The 21362-nt window shown below is 35.5% G+C and overlaps 1 protein-coding gene across 21 annotated transcripts in view; it reads right to left on the bottom strand.

Moving 5' to 3' along the window:
* RBMS3 (RNA binding motif single stranded interacting protein 3) overlaps positions 1–21362 on the bottom strand; it is a 1278684-nt gene that overhangs the window by 135867 nt on the left and 1121455 nt on the right. For all 21 annotated transcript variants that reach the window (XM_077865504.1, XM_077865505.1, XM_077865510.1 and 18 more), the window contains one exon: positions 3220–3326. In XM_077865504.1, the coding sequence (XP_077721630.1) occupies positions 3220–3326 (107 nt within the window). The remainder of the gene's footprint in view (positions 1–3219; positions 3327–21362) is intronic.

Below are 21362 nucleotides of genomic sequence, written 5' to 3'. Positions count from 1 at the left end.
GAGATACTGAGATACTGAGACCAAAGAGTATGTGAAATGCTACACTAAGAAATAAAATGATAAGAACTGTAGAGAACTGGGTAAAAGAGGCCTAATAGCTCCAATCCCTGATCCTTCTGCTTAGCTTTGTTGTCACTTGAGAGATTAGTTAATAATTTTTAAATATCCCTGTGTATTTCACTTATGCACATACATGTCCAGTAGCATATATTTGTATTGCAAAACCTTGCTAATTTACACTAATTTATGTGTATAAAGTTTTCAGTACTAGATCTCTTTTGTAAAGAAGTACATTTCACTAATGCTAAAAGAGCTGTTATCAAAATGCCACTCAGAAGAAAATAGCTTTACATAATAAATTAAAACTTTAATTAGCTTATCAACTGTCACGCTTTAGGTGCTTCTAAGATACCTAAACATTTCAGGAGAAATCCTTTCCAAACTTGTTTTTTTTTTTTTTTACCTGACTTTCAAGAGAGCGACAAAGAAAGCATGAGCCTCATTCTGTGCTATTATCCCAAATGCTGAAGCATCAGAATCAAAATTATCATCTTGTATTTTATCAAAGGCAACGGTGATCGAAAGGTTAACCATTATTTTATATAACCAAAAACCCCAAAAAGCAAAACAAAAACCAACAAGCAAACAAGCAAGCAAAAACATCCAAAATGATGTTGTAAAGTTGAGAACTTCTTATAAAGTCCTTACAAAGCTTCTTATAAAGCCCTTCTTATAATGGGCTACAAAGAAAATAAAAAACAAGACCACCCATTAGAAATGGACTTCAAGGGAAGATCATATCTCAGTCTTAACATGGGATGAAGGAAGGGCACAAAGAAAATCTCTCCCAAGGATCTGACCCAATAGGCCTTGTTTTGGTTAGTTTAAATTCATTCAGTCACTGTGGTCAAAGACCTAAGACAGAGAATGTAGGTAGTGCCCCCAGGTGACTAATAGGAGCAAATGCAAATTGTCTTGTAATAATGCCACTGATTATAAGAGGAAAACCAATTTCAGAAGTGTTAAAATGTGGAAAAACAACAACAAAAACATGTCTTAGAGACAACAAAATACAATTATTAGCATTTCCTGGTATATAAAAATTAATTAAATATTGCTTACATAGGAATAATCTGCATTATGCCATACTTTATCAGCCATGCTAATATAATGTGCTCTAGCAAGTGCACTACAAGAGGAAATAGAAGCAAAAATATACATTATCATGGGCAAAGTTACCCAACATTCAGAGTGTCTACACCTAAGACCACAATCAAGGTATAAAAATCTACATGCTTATCTCTCAAAACCAAGATATCTGACAAACATATTTGTAATGCATGCCACTTCTTTTCCTAATTTCTTTCCTCTGAATGTGTCTACACACTTGGAATTCCTTTTTTATGGGTCACAGATAAATGTATGAAGGTCCCTTGATTTTCACAGTTTAGCAGGAAATGTTTAACTCTTAAAAAACAATTTTTGAAAAATAGAGATTAGGAATATATGTTTAAAACCTACATGTAAATTAGAAGATATTTTGGGTGCTAACTCTCCACAATGCTTCTATGGCAATAGTACACATGCTCTTTATCATGATCTCAACCCAAAGCCCTAGATTGGTATGCAGTAGCAAATTAGTAGCTCTAAGTCTACTTTTCTTTTATGTTTATTGGTTTGGTTCCTAAGAAATGTAGATTCAAGGATGGTGTCTTGCTGAAGGTGGCATCTATTTTGTGGCTGTGATAAAATAGGTTCTTATGTGGACAAAAACTGAGGTTTCAGTTGTCACTGCCAAGTCACCTAATTGACCATCGAGGCTGCTTGGTGATGGTCTATGATCCAGAAATGTCTCCCAGCAAGCATTTGACACAAGAGAACTTTAAAAGATCAAATGAGTCTTTCTAGACTACAGATGTCCTGCATGGGATGGATGTCATAATGAGTGCTTTGAGAAACCAGCTGTCTTCTGGGAGCTAACTGCTGATCACTAACCCCTACCCCTACCAATGACCCCCCTACCAAGGGTCATTGCCTTTCCTCTTCCTTTTTTGAACATAGCACAGATTGCCTTTTCTAAAGTTGAAATATTCAAACCTTTCTCTTCATTAGTTTCAAATATCTAGTAGTGATTCTCTTTTTCATGTCATAAAATAATGAGTTATAGATTATACAATACTTGAACATAACTATACACTTTAAGAGGGGTCTTGAGACCTGCATGGAAATACTCAAAACAGACAACGGTGTTGGAAATTTAAAAAATGGCTAAGGGTTTTGCTGAGGAATTCCCTATCCTCTTTTGTTTCCTTACAACTGTTGTCTCAGTACTGAAAGCATAAAATGCTGCATCAAGTGGGATGCCTCTTAAATGAGAAATGGATGAAGTAGGTGCTTTGAATAGAAATATGAAATAAAACTCTTCTGTTGAAATTATAGCCTTGGAAAAATAGCATTTATTCAAGTCATTCAAACAACTCCATTCCATCCACAAAGAATAAAAATACCTCTTAGAAGCCTAGATACCTTTTCCTTGTCTTCTTATAACACAAATGACCCAAAGGAATTCATTTCCAAGTGTCACTGGATGCATAAACTTGCTTTTCTACTGTTTTGTGTTAAGAGGGTAAATGGATAATTAACTGTTCAGTGCTTTTCTTTTTGTTGTGAAAAATGGAACCCTCTGTATGAACTTTTCTTTCTCTTTTTTGCCCAACAGAAAATGCCATATTTTATATTAACATATAAAATACATATCAATACATTTATGAACAAACGGGAAAATGCATAAATACACATATATGTGCAAGTAGAGTATCTCAATGGTAGAATAAAGTAAATCTAAATTTGTGTTGTTTTCCAAACACAAACATTCAACTCTCACCATTGATTTCACTGAAAATATTTTTTTTATCTATGATACAATTATGGATTAATTCTTTGTGGATAAGTCTTTCAGTGAGTGTATATTGGGTAAAGGTTTGGTTAAAGACAGAGGACTTATTGTCGTACAGAACTGAGGTCAATTTTGAAATCCTACAGTCCTCTTCAAATAGTTTTATCTTGAATGCGTTAATACAGGCCTACTCACTTGCCCTCTTTGAAGCCATGTGGTTTTCTACAGGACCCTATTTCATCAGGGTCCCAAATGTCTGTCTTGCCTCCATTCCAAGGGATGTCTGCTGCTATATTTCTGAGCAAAAGTCAGTCAGAACTCACCTCTCCTTCCCTGGGCCAAGGCCTTCCATTCTGGGTGTATTTGCTTTGATTCTGTCGCTTCTTTTGTCCTCCATCAGCGAATTTGCACAGTAAAGGCTCACTAGGGGCTGGGAAGATAAGAAACCAATTCTATATTAGCAAATCCCCCTTAAAAACAAGTGATTATTTGAGTCACAGTAGTGCTTTGTAATGCCTATCTTTTGAAGTTGTCTTGCTTCTGGAGAGATATTTGGCCCCCTTTTAGTCTCAATTATGTTGGCTGCTATTCTAACTGGGCTTCAAAAAAGTACTGGCAGACAATAAAAGAATGCAAAAAAATATTGTTGAAAAAATAATCAGCTGAAGCAGAATGTGAACTTGCCTGAGAAGTAAAGAGGGGATGTTGAGTCCTTCCAGTTATATTAATGCTAAAAACCAAACAGGTTGAAAACGGAGTCACCTATGCTAAGCTCCCTGTCCCCAAACCAAAACCTAACTTAATTACAAGTTTGGTTCTTCCAGAAATGGAATTTTAAACCAGCCAATCAGGAGTCACCCGATCAGCACTAGAGAGGTAATTTACCTGATATACCACTGCCACCCCCTTAAGAAAAGTGACCTTGCCACAACCAATCAACTATTTGCCACTATGACTTTCTTATTCCCCCTCCCTTCTGCTATAGAAGCCTCCCATTTGCAAACATCCTCAGATCTCTTTTCTACCTGAGGAGTTGCTGCCTGATTCGTGATTTCTTGAATAAAGCCAATAAGATCTTTAAAATGTACTCAGTTGAATTTTGCCTTTTCACATTAAAAACATATTCATAACCAGTATTTGTATGTAGGTAAATATTTCCCCCTCAAAGTAACTATGTTTTCACAGTAGAAACTGTAAGATTCTATTTTTGGAGAGAGATCCTTAAAAGCTGCCTTCTAAAAAGGGAGTTATTTTGCTAATTACAACCAAATCAGGTTTTTTTTTTTCTCATTAATCTCTACAATTTCAAAAAGGCTAGAAGTTGATTGTCCATTGAACCCCTTTCACTCCAATTTCCCAGTGAAATCTAGTCAGTATCCCAGGGAGGACAATTATTTAAGTATCAAATGAGCCCACATGATAAAATACAGTCAAAAGATATGGCTCTAACAAATGAATCCTGGACTATGGTAGTGAGGGGTGGGAGAGGAATGTGGTGGTCCTAGGTGATTTAAGGAAACTTATTTGATAGTCTTAAAACATTACAGGGAGAAACTTATTCTTTCAAATTTGATGACCCCTCCACAACCCTACTTGCCTATAAAAATTGCTTGTTGTTACTACAAATATTTAAAAATGAATTAATAAAAAGAATGCTACACTGGCCTTAAAAAACTTAGTGCATTAACATGGCTTGAAGGATTTTTTTGCTAGTTTATTACAAATATTAATGTATAAGTTTATAATCTGAAAACTAAAATGAACCCCTTTCCTTCCCAACTCCCTGGGAAAATGTTTTCTTCTAAAGAAGAAAACATTAATTGTATTAATGGTTGAAGGGGAGCAGACTATACTCCTGAGGAATATGCTTCTTTGGCATAAGGATTAATTTAGGCTGATTATTTTTGAGAAACAGTACATAAAAAAAAAAAAAGCTCTGAAAACTAACTGGAAGTTCTCCTTTTGTAAGAGACATTGACATTAATAAGGGAAATCTCCATTTGTAACAGGTACCTCTTTCTTTGAATCTGGAAGAAAAGAATATTTTAAATCTTGGGACGCCTGAGTGGCTCAGTGGTTGACCACCTGCCTTTGGCTCAGGTCATGATCCTGGGGTCCTGGGATCGAGTTCTGCATTGGGCTTTCTTCGGGGAGCCTGCTTCTCCCTCTGCCTATGTCTCTGCCTCTCTCTGTGTGTCTCTCATGATAAATAAATAACATCTTAAAAAAAAAACTTTAAATCTTAAGAAATTCTTATCAGTGGAGAAGCAAGGACTTACATTTATGTAACAGCTTTACCCTTGTTTACTGTGCTTTTCCTGGTAACCTTCCATAACTGGTCTCCCTGTCTCTTCCCCAACATCTTCCTTTGTCTTTATCTGACGATGGTATTTAAGATGGTATTTGGGCCATTTCAGGGAGTTACTAGGTTTTCCTGGATATCTCCATACAGGAGGCATACAGGTTATTAAACCTGTTTGGTTTTTCTCTTGTTCATATGTCTTTATTGGGGTGGGGTCTCATCCAAGAACCTAGACAGGTAGAAGGAAAATTATTTTTCCTCCCCTGCATGATCCTAATTCTTTATCCCTCCTTGTATCCTTGCCTTTTGCCATGTGGTATTGCTGAGCCTTCTGAATCTTGGTCTGACCCCATGTGTATGGCTCTAGTCGATGAAATGTTAGCAAATGAGACACAAGCAGAAGACTGAAATGTTTTGAATTTTGCTTCTTTTGCTACTGTGCATAGATACATGAATACACTCAGCCTGGCCTGCTGAAGGATGAGATACAAGTGTAAATGAGTAATCCCTACCATCAGAGCCAAGGCCAAAGTAGATCATCCAATGATAACCACCTGGACCTGCGAGTAAGCTCATCTAAAATCAGCAGGAATACACAGATAACAAGCAGTTGATCACAGACCAAATGAGGTAAGTAAAGACCATTCCACAAATATGTAAGCTAAATAAATATTGGTTCAGGTCACTAAAATTTTGCATTATACAACACTATATCTTGATAGATAACTGATATCATTTCCTCCCCATCTCCACTCCAGCTAGGTTGCTTGCATTTACTAATCTGGATAAAGAAAACAAAAAGATTATGGAATTCATGAGACTTTCCTTTGTCTCCAAAATCAATAGTGAAAAAAGAAATGAGTGGGTATCTACAAATACATATTTGAAAATCATTTTGTCTTTTAGTGGCTGTAGTATTTACTCCATCCTTTTAGTGTACTCTTTATTAGCAGCAGAATTCCATTAATCAATATTGAAGGAAATACTGACTTAAACAGACAGAAGTTCACAACTGACCAGGGAAAATGAAAAGTAGAATGTCTTGCCTGCCTATGGAGGCAGCATGAAGGAATATGTAACTCATCCTGGCATACAATTCAACCAATATCATTCCTCACCAAGCACAAGTGCTTCCCAACTGTCTGTTTTTGGGAGCCTCTAATTTCAGTGACTTAGGTGAAGCCACAGAAATCACACAAAGAAAGGCTGAATCATGAAGTGTCTGCAGACAGTTGCTGCCATCACATTGAAGTAGTCTAAATTCTTTCTCCAGATGAAGAAATGAAAGGGTAAATGCAATCAAAGATTCTAAGACTGTATATTAAAGAAAATTTCCTTTGAGACTCCAAAAGCATCTATAAATATGTACCTCTAGTGAGGAATGTTTATACATATGTATCATATATATCATTTTACATCTACAATCATTCCTTACTATACGATACTTTCTCTCTTGCTATTTTAAAAATTCAAGGTATATTCACCCAGTCAAATGGGATGGTCATGCTGATATGTGGGTTTATAACCAGTAATAGGACAAATTTCTCACCAAAGGCAAATAAATAGGCAAATACTATATTTGGCAAAGGCAAATAAATCTAGAGATATCTTAAATTTCCTGCTATAAAAAAATGTGGATTCTACCTTTTATGTTTCTTGGGATAATAACTTTCATGAGTCATACTTTCAACTGTCTGAAGCAGGATTCTCTTTATTGTCTCCTAAAACGGATTCTTTTAGAGTACATAATATACTGATTCTAATAGTCTAGAATATGATAATGTCTTCTCTTGAGGTTGTTCATGTTTCTGTAGGCTTTAACACTTAGTTTGGGTACATTTCAGTGTTAGGGGTGGCAGTCTGCTTCCTAGCTCCTTGACTTTCTAGTTACAAGAGACCAGATACCTTTTAAATTTTTTTAATATTTCTGTGACTCATTTTCCTCACGTATGAGATGAGAATAATAATGTTATGTACTTCAGTCAGCTGTTGTGAAGAATAAATAAATTAATGTACGAAAATGGTTTTAAACAACTATATGGTACCTAAACAATTATTAAAACCACGTTAGCTACAACTGTCACTATTGCTTAGCATCTTTATTAGCCACTGGCCATGTAACAGCTATGAAACCTACTTACTTGGCAGAGTCAGAGTTCAGAGTGTTTAATCAACTGGGCTTATTGTTCCTCAGCTCTGTACCACTTTAACTCTACGGTGGTTTGGCTAAAGAACTTGCAACTGACTCTCCTCCAAGAACAGTAAAAAGATTTCCTCATTGAGAGGATCTATGTTTCCAAAATGGTTCTTGCTGACTGTAGCTTGCCACTGGACCAACCAGCCACTACAGCCCAGGTTTCCCTGAGACATTACCAAGTTTCGGCTTCCATTATCCACTGAGTATAATCCAAATCATGTTCTGTTATGTGTGTTAACATTTAACTTACACTGAATGCTCCCTGTTCCTTTTTCTGTGTTTTTTTTTAATTTAAATTCAATTAGCCAACATATAGTACATTATTAGTTTCAGATGTAGTGTTCAATAATTCATGAGTTGTATATAATACCCAGTGCTCATCAAATCCCATGCCCTCCTTAATGCCCATCACCCCGTTACCCAATCCTCCCATCCACTTCCTCTCCAGCAACCCTCAGTTTGTTTCCTATAGTTAAGAGTCTCTCATGGTTTGCTTCCCTCTCTGATGACTTCCTATTCAATTTTCCTTCCCTTCCCCTATGATCCTCCACTCTACTGCATTTTTTAAAAATTATTCGTACTACAGTTTTTTGTTATTCAATTGCTAGAGCTCTATTGGCAGTTTAAATCCATCAAATCTGTATTTCACTACTAGGATAAATACAGTACTGTTTACACGTTATAGGCAAGCAAAATCTGCTGCCTAAAATATGTCTCTTTGGCATGTATACACAAACACACATGCATATGCACATATATACATATTTAAAGACCTTCTTGGTGAGCCCTTGGAAGCTATAGAATTAGGAGGACAGCACTGGCAGGAAAAGAAAAGGCTCCGAACGAATTATTACCTTTAGGATTTCTTCTACCTACTGGTGTAGAGAAATTTTATAGAAGCATCCTTGAAACAAATACTACCAAATAGCAATTTGCCAAAGATCAATTATACATAGACTATGAGATTCTAGGTTGTAAACTTACCTTGAAAATTTTCCATTACTGAAAAAAGAACTTTCAAAACAATATTTTTAACACTAAAGGAAACTTAAAAGGCCATAGTGTAAGACTTTTTAAGCTCTCAACTGAGAAGTCTTTGTGAGTTGTGTTTTATAGTGTCTTAGAGTCTTCAAATCTTTAGCCACCCTGGTGTTAGAGGATCTTCATAAACTGTTAGACTATGGATTTTGGTAGTGAACTATTTATATTTATTGACATTACTATGTTGAAACATCTGCTGTTGCTTTATTGATTTGAAGATGATTATGATGGGAAAGCAAATAGGGCCACAATTTTTTATTAAATGAAATAAAAGGGGATTCCTGGTTGGCTCAGCGGTTTAGCACCTGCCTTTGGCACAGAGCGTGATCCTGGAGTCCTGGGATCGAGTCCCACATTGGGTTCCCTGCATGGAGCCTGCTTCTCCCTCTGTGTCTCTGCCTCTCTCTCTCTCCCTCTCTCTCTCTCTCTCTCTGTCTCTCTTGAATAAATAAATAAAATCTTAAAAATCAAATCAAATCAAATCCCAGGGACACATTTGAAAATGTGTCATTAAAAAAAGGTTGGAATATCCATATATCATCCTCAAATTTAGGCAGATAATTCTAATTGTTATTTTCTTGGGGAGGTTGGTGGGGGGTGGGGAAGTAAATTGCATTGAGAGTGTAAGAGAAAACAGTGAATTAAATGAATTAAATGAGTTAAGATTAACATAATCTTCTAATTCTCAGGTGATTTCTAGATACCTACAAGATAAAATCCAAATCCCTCTATCAGAAGAGAAGAATTTGTTCCCTTGATCTTATCTTTCACCAGACTCCTCCCACTCCTGTGGCCTACAATGCCCTCACCTTTAAATGCCTTTCCCCAGGCCTGGAATTTCCCTTCCCAGCTTCCCCCCGCATACACACCCTCCATCTGGCAAACTACTAATCAACCTTCAGAAATGCAGCCTTCAAATGTCATATTCTTCAGAAAGCCTTCCTTGACTCTACTTCATCTCACTTCCAAGAGAAATTATCTAGTGCTTACTTGGCAGACTTTCATAGGTTGAATGCAGTTTCTGTTTGTGTTAAGTTTTAACAGTAGCAATTAATTTCCAAGCTTGAGTTTGAAAGTGATTATAGGAAAGGTCAGAATGCAGTTTACATATGCACACGTGCAGGTTGTTAACAGCATTTTGCACATAGGTATACATAATACTTGAAAGTCATGCTACTCAAAGTATGGTCCAAGGACCAGCAGCAACAGGATCAGTACTTGGGAGCTTGTTAGAAATACAGGGTCTGGGCCCTTCCCCAGATCTATTCAATCAAAATCTGCATTTGAACCAGATCCCCAGGTGATTCCTCTGCACACATCATCAGTTTGATTTCTGACTGGCTCTTTAAAGGAGGAAGAAGGAATGCATCTTAGATGTTAAACATGAATCTTCTGAATAATGAGATGATTTCAGTAGCACAGAAATATTATATTGTCTACAATTTCCTTATTGCAGTATTATGCTACCAATTAATTTTGTTTAGTCTCTTTTCATAGTAGTTAAAATACAGACTAAATGAAGAAGAGGCCTTTGTGGAAGTGAGATGCAGTTATAAGCCACAGATTGTAATGTGCTAGAAGACATTATGGTCTATCATGAAAATGGAGAGTATTTAAAATATAATTATAACAATGCATGGCGATAAAGTTGCATGGTAATTATGAAGGAGTAATTACTGTTTGTTTGTTTAGTGGAGTATTTCTAGTCTTCCAAACTCTGTGTTAAACATGAAACATCCAATGCATAAACTGATAAGATAATCTTGTGACTTACAGGATTTGCTGCTTTAATCAAACAGAACACCACAATATATTTTACCTTGCAAAATATTGTAAATTTTTTTGATTCTTATTTGAAACTTAACACACCTTATTCTTCCCTTGTGGTTTGATGGCTTTCTTGAAAGTTATGTTTGGATTCTTTTCTCTTTCTTTTTTTGTTTATCTATTACAGGTTTCTGGTTGTGGCTACTGTTAGGTTCATGTATTACATCTTATGCATAGAGTAGTATATGTTAAACTGATGGTCACTTAGGTTTAAACTCATTCTAAAGTACTAATTTTTTTTTTTTACTTTCCACATTCATATTTTAGGTATATGATGTCATACCTTACATCCTTTCAGTTTGTGAATCCTTTGACTGATTTTTGTAGATATAATTGATTTTACTGCTTTTGTGTTTTCACCATACTGGTTTAAAAGTGATTAATCTATAGCTTTTTTTTTTTTTTTTTTTTAAGATTTACCTATTTATTCATGAGAGACACACAGAGAGAGAGACGGGCAGAGACACAGGCAGAGGGAGAAGCAGTCCCACACAGGAAGCCCAATGCGGGACTCCATCCCAAATCCTGGGATTACTTCCTGAGCCGAAGGAAGATCCTCAATCGCTGAGCCACCCAGGCATCTCTAATCTATAGCTTTTATTATATGTTTGCATTTACCTGCGACATTCTTTCCTTTCATGATTTTCTGATTCCTGATTATGGCTTTTCCTTTCCACTAATTTCCCTTTAAGATTTCTTGTAAGCCTGGTTTAGTGGTGAAGGGCACATGAAACATTCTCCAGTTGATAACATGTAAGCCAGAAAACAAGTCTCAATAAATGCAAAAAGACTGAAATCATATCATGCATCCTTTCCAACCACAACAGTGTGAAACTAGAAATCAATCACAAGAAAAAATCTGGAAGAACACGAATATGTGGAAGCTAAATAACATGCTACTAAACAATGAATACTCAACAAAGGAATCAGAGGGAATTTTAAAAATGCATGGAAACAAATGAAAATGAAAACACAATGGTCCAATATCTTTGGGACTTAGCAAATTTGGCTCTAAGAGGGGAGTATATAGCAATGCAGATCTATGTCAAGAAACAATAAAAATCTCAAACAACCTAAAGTGGCTAGAGAAAGAACAAAAAAATCACATAGTAGAAGGAAGGGATGATAAAGATGAGAGCAGAAAGAAATGATTCAGAAACAAAAAATCCAATAGAAAAGATCATTGAAACCAGGAGCTGGGAAAACACAAACAACAGAAACTTAACTTGCCTTCAGTTTTATGATTCACTAAGAATGCTTTCTAACATCGTATTTTACAAATAGATGTTGACCTACCTTGTAGTTTCTGCATATTAATAGCAGAGTTCCTACTGTCCCTTAGAGAAGTGAACTTTCTCAATTTTTAGCACTCTATTTAAATTCCTCAGGTATTTATATTGGATTGTAGTGACGGTCTTTCAAAATATCTATTACCATAACTTACAAGTCTGGTGGTTTAAATACAAAATTTAAAAATTTCTCACCTCAGATAGATTACAAATTTTACTTCAGGAAACAAAAAGGGAAAGGTGGAAGAAGCTGAGTGGAAAAGATCAGCTAATGACATGAGAGTCAGTTTATCGGAGATGAGCTTATAAAATCTGAGACTGAGTGAAAGAATGAGATAAAAATAAAAATTAATTAAATAATTAAAATAATTAAAGAATTCCAAGAACTAAGTTAAAATGTAAAATTTTAATCTAGAAACTATTTTTTAAATGTGTAAATACAGATCAGTTTTCAATTAAAAAAACAAACACAAAATTATTCTTGTAATATTCAGGGTACCTTGAACATTAAAAAGCTATTTCATACCAGAGAATTAAAAAATGATACTGAATGAAGAATGTTAGTCAAGCTTAGAAACATTTTTAACACATACATTCATTAAAATGAAACAAAACAAAAACTCTTCAAATCTATTCAGTGTATGTATTTGTGTCACTACTCTGGACTTTGCCCTGACAAAGTGGTCACAGTCTAGAGGAGAAGAAAGACAAGCAAAAGGAAACTTCTAGCAGCTTGCAGTGGATATTATAATAGGAATAGAGGTAGGTATTTTGAAAGCATAAAATAGATGCCAGTCTCTAGCACTGTAGACAGTGTCCTCTAGCTCAGAAGTCACACCAATACCACAGTTTTAAAAGGTCAAATGTCACAAGAATGGCTCCCCCCCGCCCCGCAACAGCCAGATCATGAATGTGCACATGAAGGACGTTAGTCCAACTGTTATCTAGTCTGATTAAAAACAGGCTTTTATTAAATGTTTAGTGAATGAAAATATGAATAAATGAGATGGAGGCAATGAAAGGATTTTGTTGAAATACTCTTAGGACATCTGAGGCCATATACATCTTAGGTTGAAAGCTGGCAGCCTTATGACAATAAATATGAACTTCCAGCATTTACCTTAATCCTCCACAATCCTTGAGCTTCCTTCTGTTTTATACCTGACCAGCTTCCCTCATTTCCTTCCAAATGCAAACAGTATCATTAGTCTGTAATGATTTGGAAAAAAATAATAATGATGTAAAAATGATAGATGTGTCTTTCTAAATAACCCTGTGTCGGGCACCCGGGTGGCTCAGTCAGTTAAGCTGTCGGAGTCTTGATTTTGGCTCAGATCATGATCTAAGTTGAGCCCTGCATGATCTCCACACTGGAGTTTAAATTTCTCTTTCTCCTTCTCCCTCTGCCTTTCCCCGTACACACATGCTCAGTCTCTCTCTTAAATAAACAAACAAATAAATAAATGACTCTGTTAAAACCCAGGTCCTTAATTTTCATGACTAATTCCAAAATACTTGCTGTTATATCCAGGAAAGTTTCACAGACAGCGTCCTCTGATTTGTCTGCCAAAGATTTGTTATTTTCTCTCTCCTACATATGCTCTATACATAATAGACTTTATGTGCATATATGCATGTATGTGAATATCTCTAACTTGTACATATTTATATATGCATCTATCTAAATCATCTTTCTAGATGTAGAGCGAACAAGTTCCAAATTTTAAATAAAATTTACATGGCAAACATTACTTCAAAACTTCAAACTAACAACACAGGATTACTACATTTTAGAGTCAGAAAGCCTTTACCTATAAGAAAGTTGGCTATTTGGTTACACTGCCTTTTGACTTCTAGCATCTTGTTTACCATTTAATTATGTTTTATGTATTATAATAAGTTAATTGTAATCATTTGAATACTTCTTAGTTGCAATAGACTTTTATCCTGGAAGATATATAGCCTCTGTTATCTGATCCTAAAATTTATTTAATTCAAACCTTTTATTTTGCCAATAAGGAAAATAAAAGTTTAATGATTTGTCAACTAATTTGTGGTAGCTGGTGGCAAAGTCACACCCAGAATGGTGTACTCTGGATTTCTAATCAAACATTCTCCGACCGCTTACTTTCTACCTTCCTTACTATGGGAGGTAAAAGGAAATGAGTTTCAAGCAGTTTTTGTGATTGACTTCACAATTTGGGGATGGAGCAAAAAGATGGAATATTCTTTAAGATATGATTACAGCGGTTCTCTACCCTCAAGTTAGAGTTACAACTGAACACTAGGCAACTAATAAGATCTTCTAAGATGATTTACAGTGCTATTCTAATAGTAGTTCGTTTTAATAGAAAAAACAAATCACATGGGCTATATTTACAAGTGTCAGATACATCTTTACTTCTATCATTTAGGCCAAAATGAGCACAGAAATATAAACCAAAAAGGTAGAAATAAATAAAAAGTTAATTAAACTTAAATGAAGTGTGATTTGCAGATACATTCCCAATTTTATCTCTCAGTAATGGATTAATGCTTATATTTAGTTTCAAATATAATTCTCTACTATGCATAATAGCCTTACAGAAGAGGAAAATGCCCCACAGTGATAATAAAAGCAGAGAATAGCTGTTTGCCTAGACATGAGAGAGAAAATCACTTTTTGATAAGTTATATTATGGCCTACGTAATTATTTCAAGCTCACCTCTGTTTTATGTAATAAAACAGCATTTTTTTTCTGTGTTTGTAAAAATTGTCTGCTAATTCTTTACAGATATAAGAAGAGATTATTTTTAGAAGAAAAACCAAGCCCTAAAGGGGGATAAATTAGATGAGAAAGTTAATGTTTCATGTAGATGGGACACAGAGAATACATTTGAAGGTTAAATTTCATTCATTTTATAAGGAATATTGCTAAAACATTATCTGTGCTGAATGAACGCAATGCTTTGATACCAAGAAAGTAGAGAGTATCAGCACTTCCGAAAAAACACCAACTTGCTTATCTACAACTGACTTACATAACCAATTATCAATTGGGGAACCTCCTATAGTTGGAAGATAAACCATTAAGGGAAAGTTTTCTAAGATAAAAATAAGAGAATCTTATTTATTGACCAAGATGGGCCATATCTTGTCTTGTCTCATATTTCCATATTTCCATGGCACTGTACTTGACTCTGATAGAGCTCTTTGCATACTGTATGTAATATTATTATATACCCAATGTAACAATACACTTTTAGAAAGATGTACACAAAGAAAAAATAGCTATAATCACCCCTTTGATACTTAAAATGAATAAACACAAAAATAGAAGAAACATTATAAAGTAGTAAATTGAAACTATACAAAGGTTAAAATTTTTAAAAAAGTACAAGACCTCCTCTCAACTCCCCCACTCTTTTTTATTTTTTAATAATTCCTTCCAGGAAAGTGCATAAATATATATTTACTAAACCACTTGTTCTAGTTGTTTGGTTTCTTGGTTTGTTTTGGGTTGTTTTCAGTTCTAAAGGGGGCACTATTGCTCAGCATGTTGGTTTTGTTCTTTGTGTACCTTAATTATGCATGAAGAGCTTTCCATATTAGCACATATCACCCTTCTGAAACGCTGCTCGGTATTGTAACATAATTATCATGCACCATAATTTATAAATGTCCATCACTAGGGGACCAGCTAAAGCTCATTAAATTTCCATAATGCATTTCCATGTTCTTTCTACTATTATGAAAATTTGATTTGATTGAAGTCAGGAGCTGGGTCTATTCACCTTTGCCTACCATCCACCCCAGTGGCCTCACAGAGTCTGAGGATAATCCACATTTCATTATCTGTTGATCAAATTACTAAATAAATGCAGACAGATAAAGTAACTTCTTAAGATTCCTTACATTAATGAAATTGTAAAGGACTGAACAGTGAGAGCACATCTTCCTCTTTTAAGAGAGCATAGAGTCCCATCATTTCCATATTTAAATATATAACCACCCAGTCTACTGGAAAAAGAAAGAAAAAAAAAAAAAAACAAGAAAGAATTCCAAGTCTTAATCCCAGGTGTAATTCCAGTTTCATGTGGATCTCAGGTCAACTGCCCCAGGAAAAACAAATGGAAGGAGGAAGGTAGGAAGGAATCCGATAATGAAAAACATCAGGATTCTTCCCAGTATCCACTTATGATCCCCCACCAAGGAAGGAAACGCTTCGGCACTCCCAGACTGAACTCAAACTCAGGTCAAGAAAACATATCTCAATTTCCCACATGCTGTTACTAAGCATATATTTCCTGTGCTAGAGACAGAAAGAATTCCCAAATGCAATGAACTGCGTTAGCAGAAATAAATATAATCCAGTTTCAAAGTGAAAGCTGTATATTGCACTGTAGGTATCAGTGAACAAGGCTGGAGACATCATCTGGGATGAAAACCTCATCTTCAGTAGGTGAAGGATTTACAGGGGAAATGGCTTGGGACTGAGCTTTTTCAAAGAGTTGGGCAAGGCACTGAAACTGTGATGATTTCAAGAGGGCTTTCATGTAGATTGAATCACTTACTAATCAATATTAAATAAATTTAATCCAGACATAAGAAACTGAGCTTTTCAAAAAGGTGTTAAAGACCACACATGCTATAAACATCTAGGGATAAGTCAGTCTAAGGAGTCATAAAAAAATAAACACATAATATGGCAGCCCCACGTCTGGAAGAGTTTAGTGTAAAAACAATGCATACAAATGGCCCTAAAGTAGAATATCCGTTTGTTCTTGTTATAGAAACAAAAGGATAAAAATGCTTAGCATGACACTATCCCAGGGGAGGTTTGGGTAACTGTCCTAAATTCATTTTTCTTATATAGGTACCAATTCTTTCATTGGGATTGAACATTAAAGGTGCTTTATCTGAATTGCTTATAGATATTTCTAAAATGTAATCTTTATCATATCAACTCCCCACGTGTCCACCTATTCGATAAAGTGCAAGCTCTCTCACATAAAACAACATTTAGCTTTGGGACCTAAATATACACATCTTCATTTCCACTCACAGGACTGCTCCTAAAAAGGTTGAGACCTTTCACATATTTCCAGATTTGCTTATACTGCTTCCTCTATCTAAATGGGCTTCCCTCTTTTCCCACTTAATCACTTTCATAGAATCTTTCCTGATCTCTTTTTCCAACTGCCAAGTTCTCATGGAGAGAACTTACCATTAATTAATTGTTTAATACATTCATTCAATTTATTCGTTCCCCCTGCCTGAAATTCGTTCAAAATTAACTAGAAACATAGTGCTATATACCAGGTCTTGTGCAATTCTTGAAAGATATAAGCAGGAATAAAATAGACACAGTACTAGCCCTTAAAGCATTCTTTCTGGTATCAAAGCAGACATTAAACAAGTAATAAACGAATCAAGTCAATTCCAATCTCTTCCTTTATGCATTTACCACACAGACATCAAATTTGGCATGCATAAGACACCTCAGCTCACTCATGTTATATGTCTTTCTCTACTAATTCTAAGGCCTCACCAGGGTAGGATTTCTGCATCTTTCTCTACTAATTCTAAGGCCTCACCAGGGTAGGATTTCTGCATCATTCATCTTTACATTATAAATTCACAATGTAATTCCTAGAACATAGCAGATCACACATACACACACAGATACACAGACACAGACACACACACACACACACACACACACACACACACTTTTAGTAAGCTTGCCTGTTTTGCTTTTTTTTAGGGCAGATACTCTGAGAACTGTCCTATGGCTTAACAATGGCAGAGAACACATTGTGATTGTTCCTTCTACAACCTCTTAGCTAAATACACCAAGACTGTACTTTAAGCATTTAGGCAGGAGATGTATCTGTCAAGTTTTAAAACTATTTCTATATAGAGTCTCTGAATTTCTTGATAACACATTTATCTTTTTAAAGATTTTATTTATCTGGGCAGCCTGGGTGGCTCAGCCGTTTAGCGCTGCCTTCATCCCAGGGTGTGATCTTGGAGACCCGAGATCGAATCCCACGTCAGGCTCCCTGCATGGAGCCTGCTTCTCCCTCTGCCTGTGTCTCTGCCTCTCTCTCTCTCTCTCTCTCTCTGTCTCTCATGAATAAATAAATTTTAAGAAAAGATTTTATTTATCTATGTTAGAGAGAGAAAGAGAGGGAGAGCACAGGGGCAAACAAGTGAGGGGGCAGGAAGGGGACAAGCAGACTCTCTACTGTGCATGAAGCCAGATGCAGGGTTAGGAGCATCAGAATGCAGGGCTCAATCCCAGGACTCTGAGATCATGACCTGAGCCAAAGTCAGATGCTTAACTGACTAAGTCACCCAGCTGTCCCTCTTGGTAATGCATTTAATGTTTAGTAAGTCTATAAAGGCTTTCTTATCTGAAGTAGGTACTGAAAAACATTTCCCTGTTGGCTAAAGATTACTGCAAATTTGGTTAGCCACTTCTTGGACATACTCTCATTAATTGCAGTTTGGTAGTTTGTTCATTTTTACTTAAAAATAATCATAATTGAAGAAGTAAATATTTTTCATTGAACACAGCATGTATTTGCTGGGCATGATGATTAGATACAAAACATGTAGAAGTCACCAACCAGATATTTCCTGAAAGGAAAAAGTCACATTTGATGTAGTTCTCACAAACTGAGGATAGTGGAAGGGATTATTTATAGGATCCTTTTGCTGATAATGGCTTTTATTTGCCTGACTCAGTTTTACCATTTATTCATTATAAAACCTTGGACCAGCCACTTAAAAATCTCTGGAACTTATAAATTGTGGTTGCCCCTAAATCATGGGATTGCATGACTTCATGTTCAGCACTTAACCCCAAACCTGGTATATAATAGCATATAGTAAATATTTGTTGAATGAATAAAAGACTGGGATTGATTATGTGACCATTATGTAAGATAGGCAGAAGGATAGCTTTTATGCACTATAAAGCACGCACAATAAATGATAAGTATTATTAATGTTTTGGGGACACATATAAAAAGTGCTACTTTTAGAGCCATTATCCTGGAGACATGCCTTCCTTTTGTACCCCCCAATAGAAATAGTACAGTAGATTGAAAATAGACTTGAAACTCTTCAGGCATCACGGTGATGAATTTCAGAAGTGATGAGAGTTCAAAAGTTCTATTTTAGACTTTATAAAACCTAAAGTGGTAAGAAGGAGAGCTTTCTTTTTATATAGATTATGATATGTTTTACCAGGGTCGACTTTGTGAAAGGACTTCAATATGCTGCATTACTATAAAACACTCTGCTTTGTTTCACTCTTGTAGACAAAACCCATGAGAGATCCTGTCAAATTTGCCAGAAGAAATAAAGGACAAAGTACCACCAGTCTTTACTTTTTCCATTTTGGATGCTCTTAAAGAAAGTTAGCTAACATGAAGCCAACATCTGTCCTGCTTGAGAAGGAAATGAATGAAATGAAATAATACTCTTACTAGATTTGCTGACTTGGTATTGAGTGTATCACAATACACCCAATTTGGCTGATAGCCTGAGGCCTTCAGAGGAGTAGAGAGGTCTTCTGAAGGGGACTCCTATCTGGAATCAATCATGTGGTTGTTCACCTGGGAAGCTGAATATCCATATTTAAATATTCTAAAGCAGAATATCCATATCTAAAATCAATCACCTGGTTCCTCAAATGGGAAGCTGGTCTTGAGAAGACTAGTTTTAAGTGGTCAGGAAGGAGAACCCTCCTTTTTTTTTTTTTTTTTCAAAATATGAGAACAGATATATCAGAATATTCTCCTAATTGGTAGGTATAAAAGTAAAAAGAAAGCATATTGCAATTTATGATTTGATGAAAACCGTAGGTTCTAAAGAACAGATGAACTTTTGTAAAGTAAATCATACAGTTGCCAATTTTGAAATGAAGCTTTTTATGGCTTTGCCATTGTGCTAAAGGCTTTAGTGCGCTATCACTTTTATTCCCTCAAATAACCTGTTTTTGAGTTGAAACCATTTTGAGATGAAAAAATAAAGATCAGAAAGTTTAGGTGAATTAGGCAACTATACACAGCTAATAAGTGTCAGAATCAGGATTTAAGCCCAGGTCTTTGATATTCTATAGTTCATTATATATTGCTTCCTATATCATATTATCCTATTCTCCTTATTTCTTGTCACAATTATCACAATCTTGAATGACTTACAGTTTTTTCCCAACAGTAATGGAAGAACATTAAGAATGCTCATTCATTCAATAATAATTGATGGAGCACTTATAACATGCCAGGCCTTATTCTAGATCTTGCAGAACTAGACTTGTGGACAAAATCAAGTCCCTACTGTCACCAACATTATACTATAGTAAAGAGAGACAGCCAATAAATACTTAAATTTATAAATATGATTTCATTGGTGCTAAGTGCTGAGAATAAATAGTCAAGGTGTGTAAGGGGCTGCAAGTGACAGGAAAGGGAGTGGTATTTTAGATACAATAATCTGTAAAGATTTAGACAAAGACATAAATGAAAGGAAGGAGCAAGCTGTGAAGACACGTTGAAGACAATGTTCCAGGAAAAGAGACAGAAGTACAAATACCTTGAGATTAGTGTGTGCACTTGACTTTTTGGTAAAATGACAATTAAGTGTGTGATCCAAGTGAAGAAGGGGAAAGGTGATAGGAGAAGAGATCTGAAAGCTACTGGGGTTCTAATCCTGACACCCCTTGTGCCAGACTAAAAGAGGATTTGACATTTTTAGAGGTTAGCATGGTGACAACAAGGGAACCTCAGGAGGAAGTTGCATCTCATGAGATGAAAATCAAATTTCAAGGTCTAGCTGTCCCTAGTTATGTGGGGATGCTTCCACTGCCAAACCTAAATAAGTGGGTTGTATTTCTTTGTAAATTCCAATGGAATAAATGTTTTCATTTTTAAATAAGAGTGCTGAAGGACAGGATATCTAAGATCCTTCATCAAAAGAATCAATGAAAATCATCCTCATTCCATCTGCTCCCAATTATCTAGAAACAATGGAGAGCAGGATAGAAATTTCCTTCAGTTAGTCCCAAAGGAGTCCAGAAAAGTAGCAATAATATAATCTCAAAGGAACCAGACAATGGCAGAGAGGATGAAGTGGGCAGATAAGAAGATAGTTCCTTTGTGGGCATTCATCCATGTATGTCAATGAACATTAACTAAGTAATTTGTGAATGATTATGTAGCATGAATAAAGCTGGCCTCCTTTATGGTCCAGTCTCAGCATGGAATCAAGTGCAAAGACAAATAATTAAGAAATATTAAAAAGCAATTCAATTCTACCATACTATCTTAAGAAAATAACAAAAATACCCCATTAATAAGTCTTTCTCTTTTTTTCTTCCTAGTTTTTATGGATATCCCATCTGCTCCAGGACTTTCACAATCTTCACAGATGCCTATCTTTGCACTCCCCTGTTCCCAGATCATCTAGCATCTAATCTTATTTCTTGTTAGTACTTTTCTAAAAGAGAATGTTGCTAGTCTGTCCCAGGTCTTTCCAAATTTTCAACTCTGCTTATGTATTACCTTTATCAGAATAACAAAAACCAGATATATAAAGTATTCCTGGGAAGCAGAAGAGGAATAAAGGCTGCAAATAGTCAGCAACTCATATTTTTCCTCTAATAATACAGAATTCCAGTGTCTGAGCTACTACCTCTAGATTCTTAAATTAAATGGAATCAGATTTTATTTCTAGATTTTTTTTATTGTTAAATAAGTGGAATTCACTGTAACTTAGCATTGTTATTACAATGGTCATCAGAATGGAAATGCAGTATA

The sequence above is a fragment of the Canis aureus genome, chromosome 22 (genome assembly GCF_053574225.1).
Source record: "Canis aureus isolate CA01 chromosome 22, VMU_Caureus_v.1.0, whole genome shotgun sequence".
Lineage (NCBI taxonomy): Eukaryota > Metazoa > Chordata > Mammalia > Carnivora > Canidae > Canis > Canis aureus.
The sequence above is the reverse complement of the archived record's forward strand: the minus strand, read 5'-3'. Positions and strand labels throughout refer to the sequence as shown.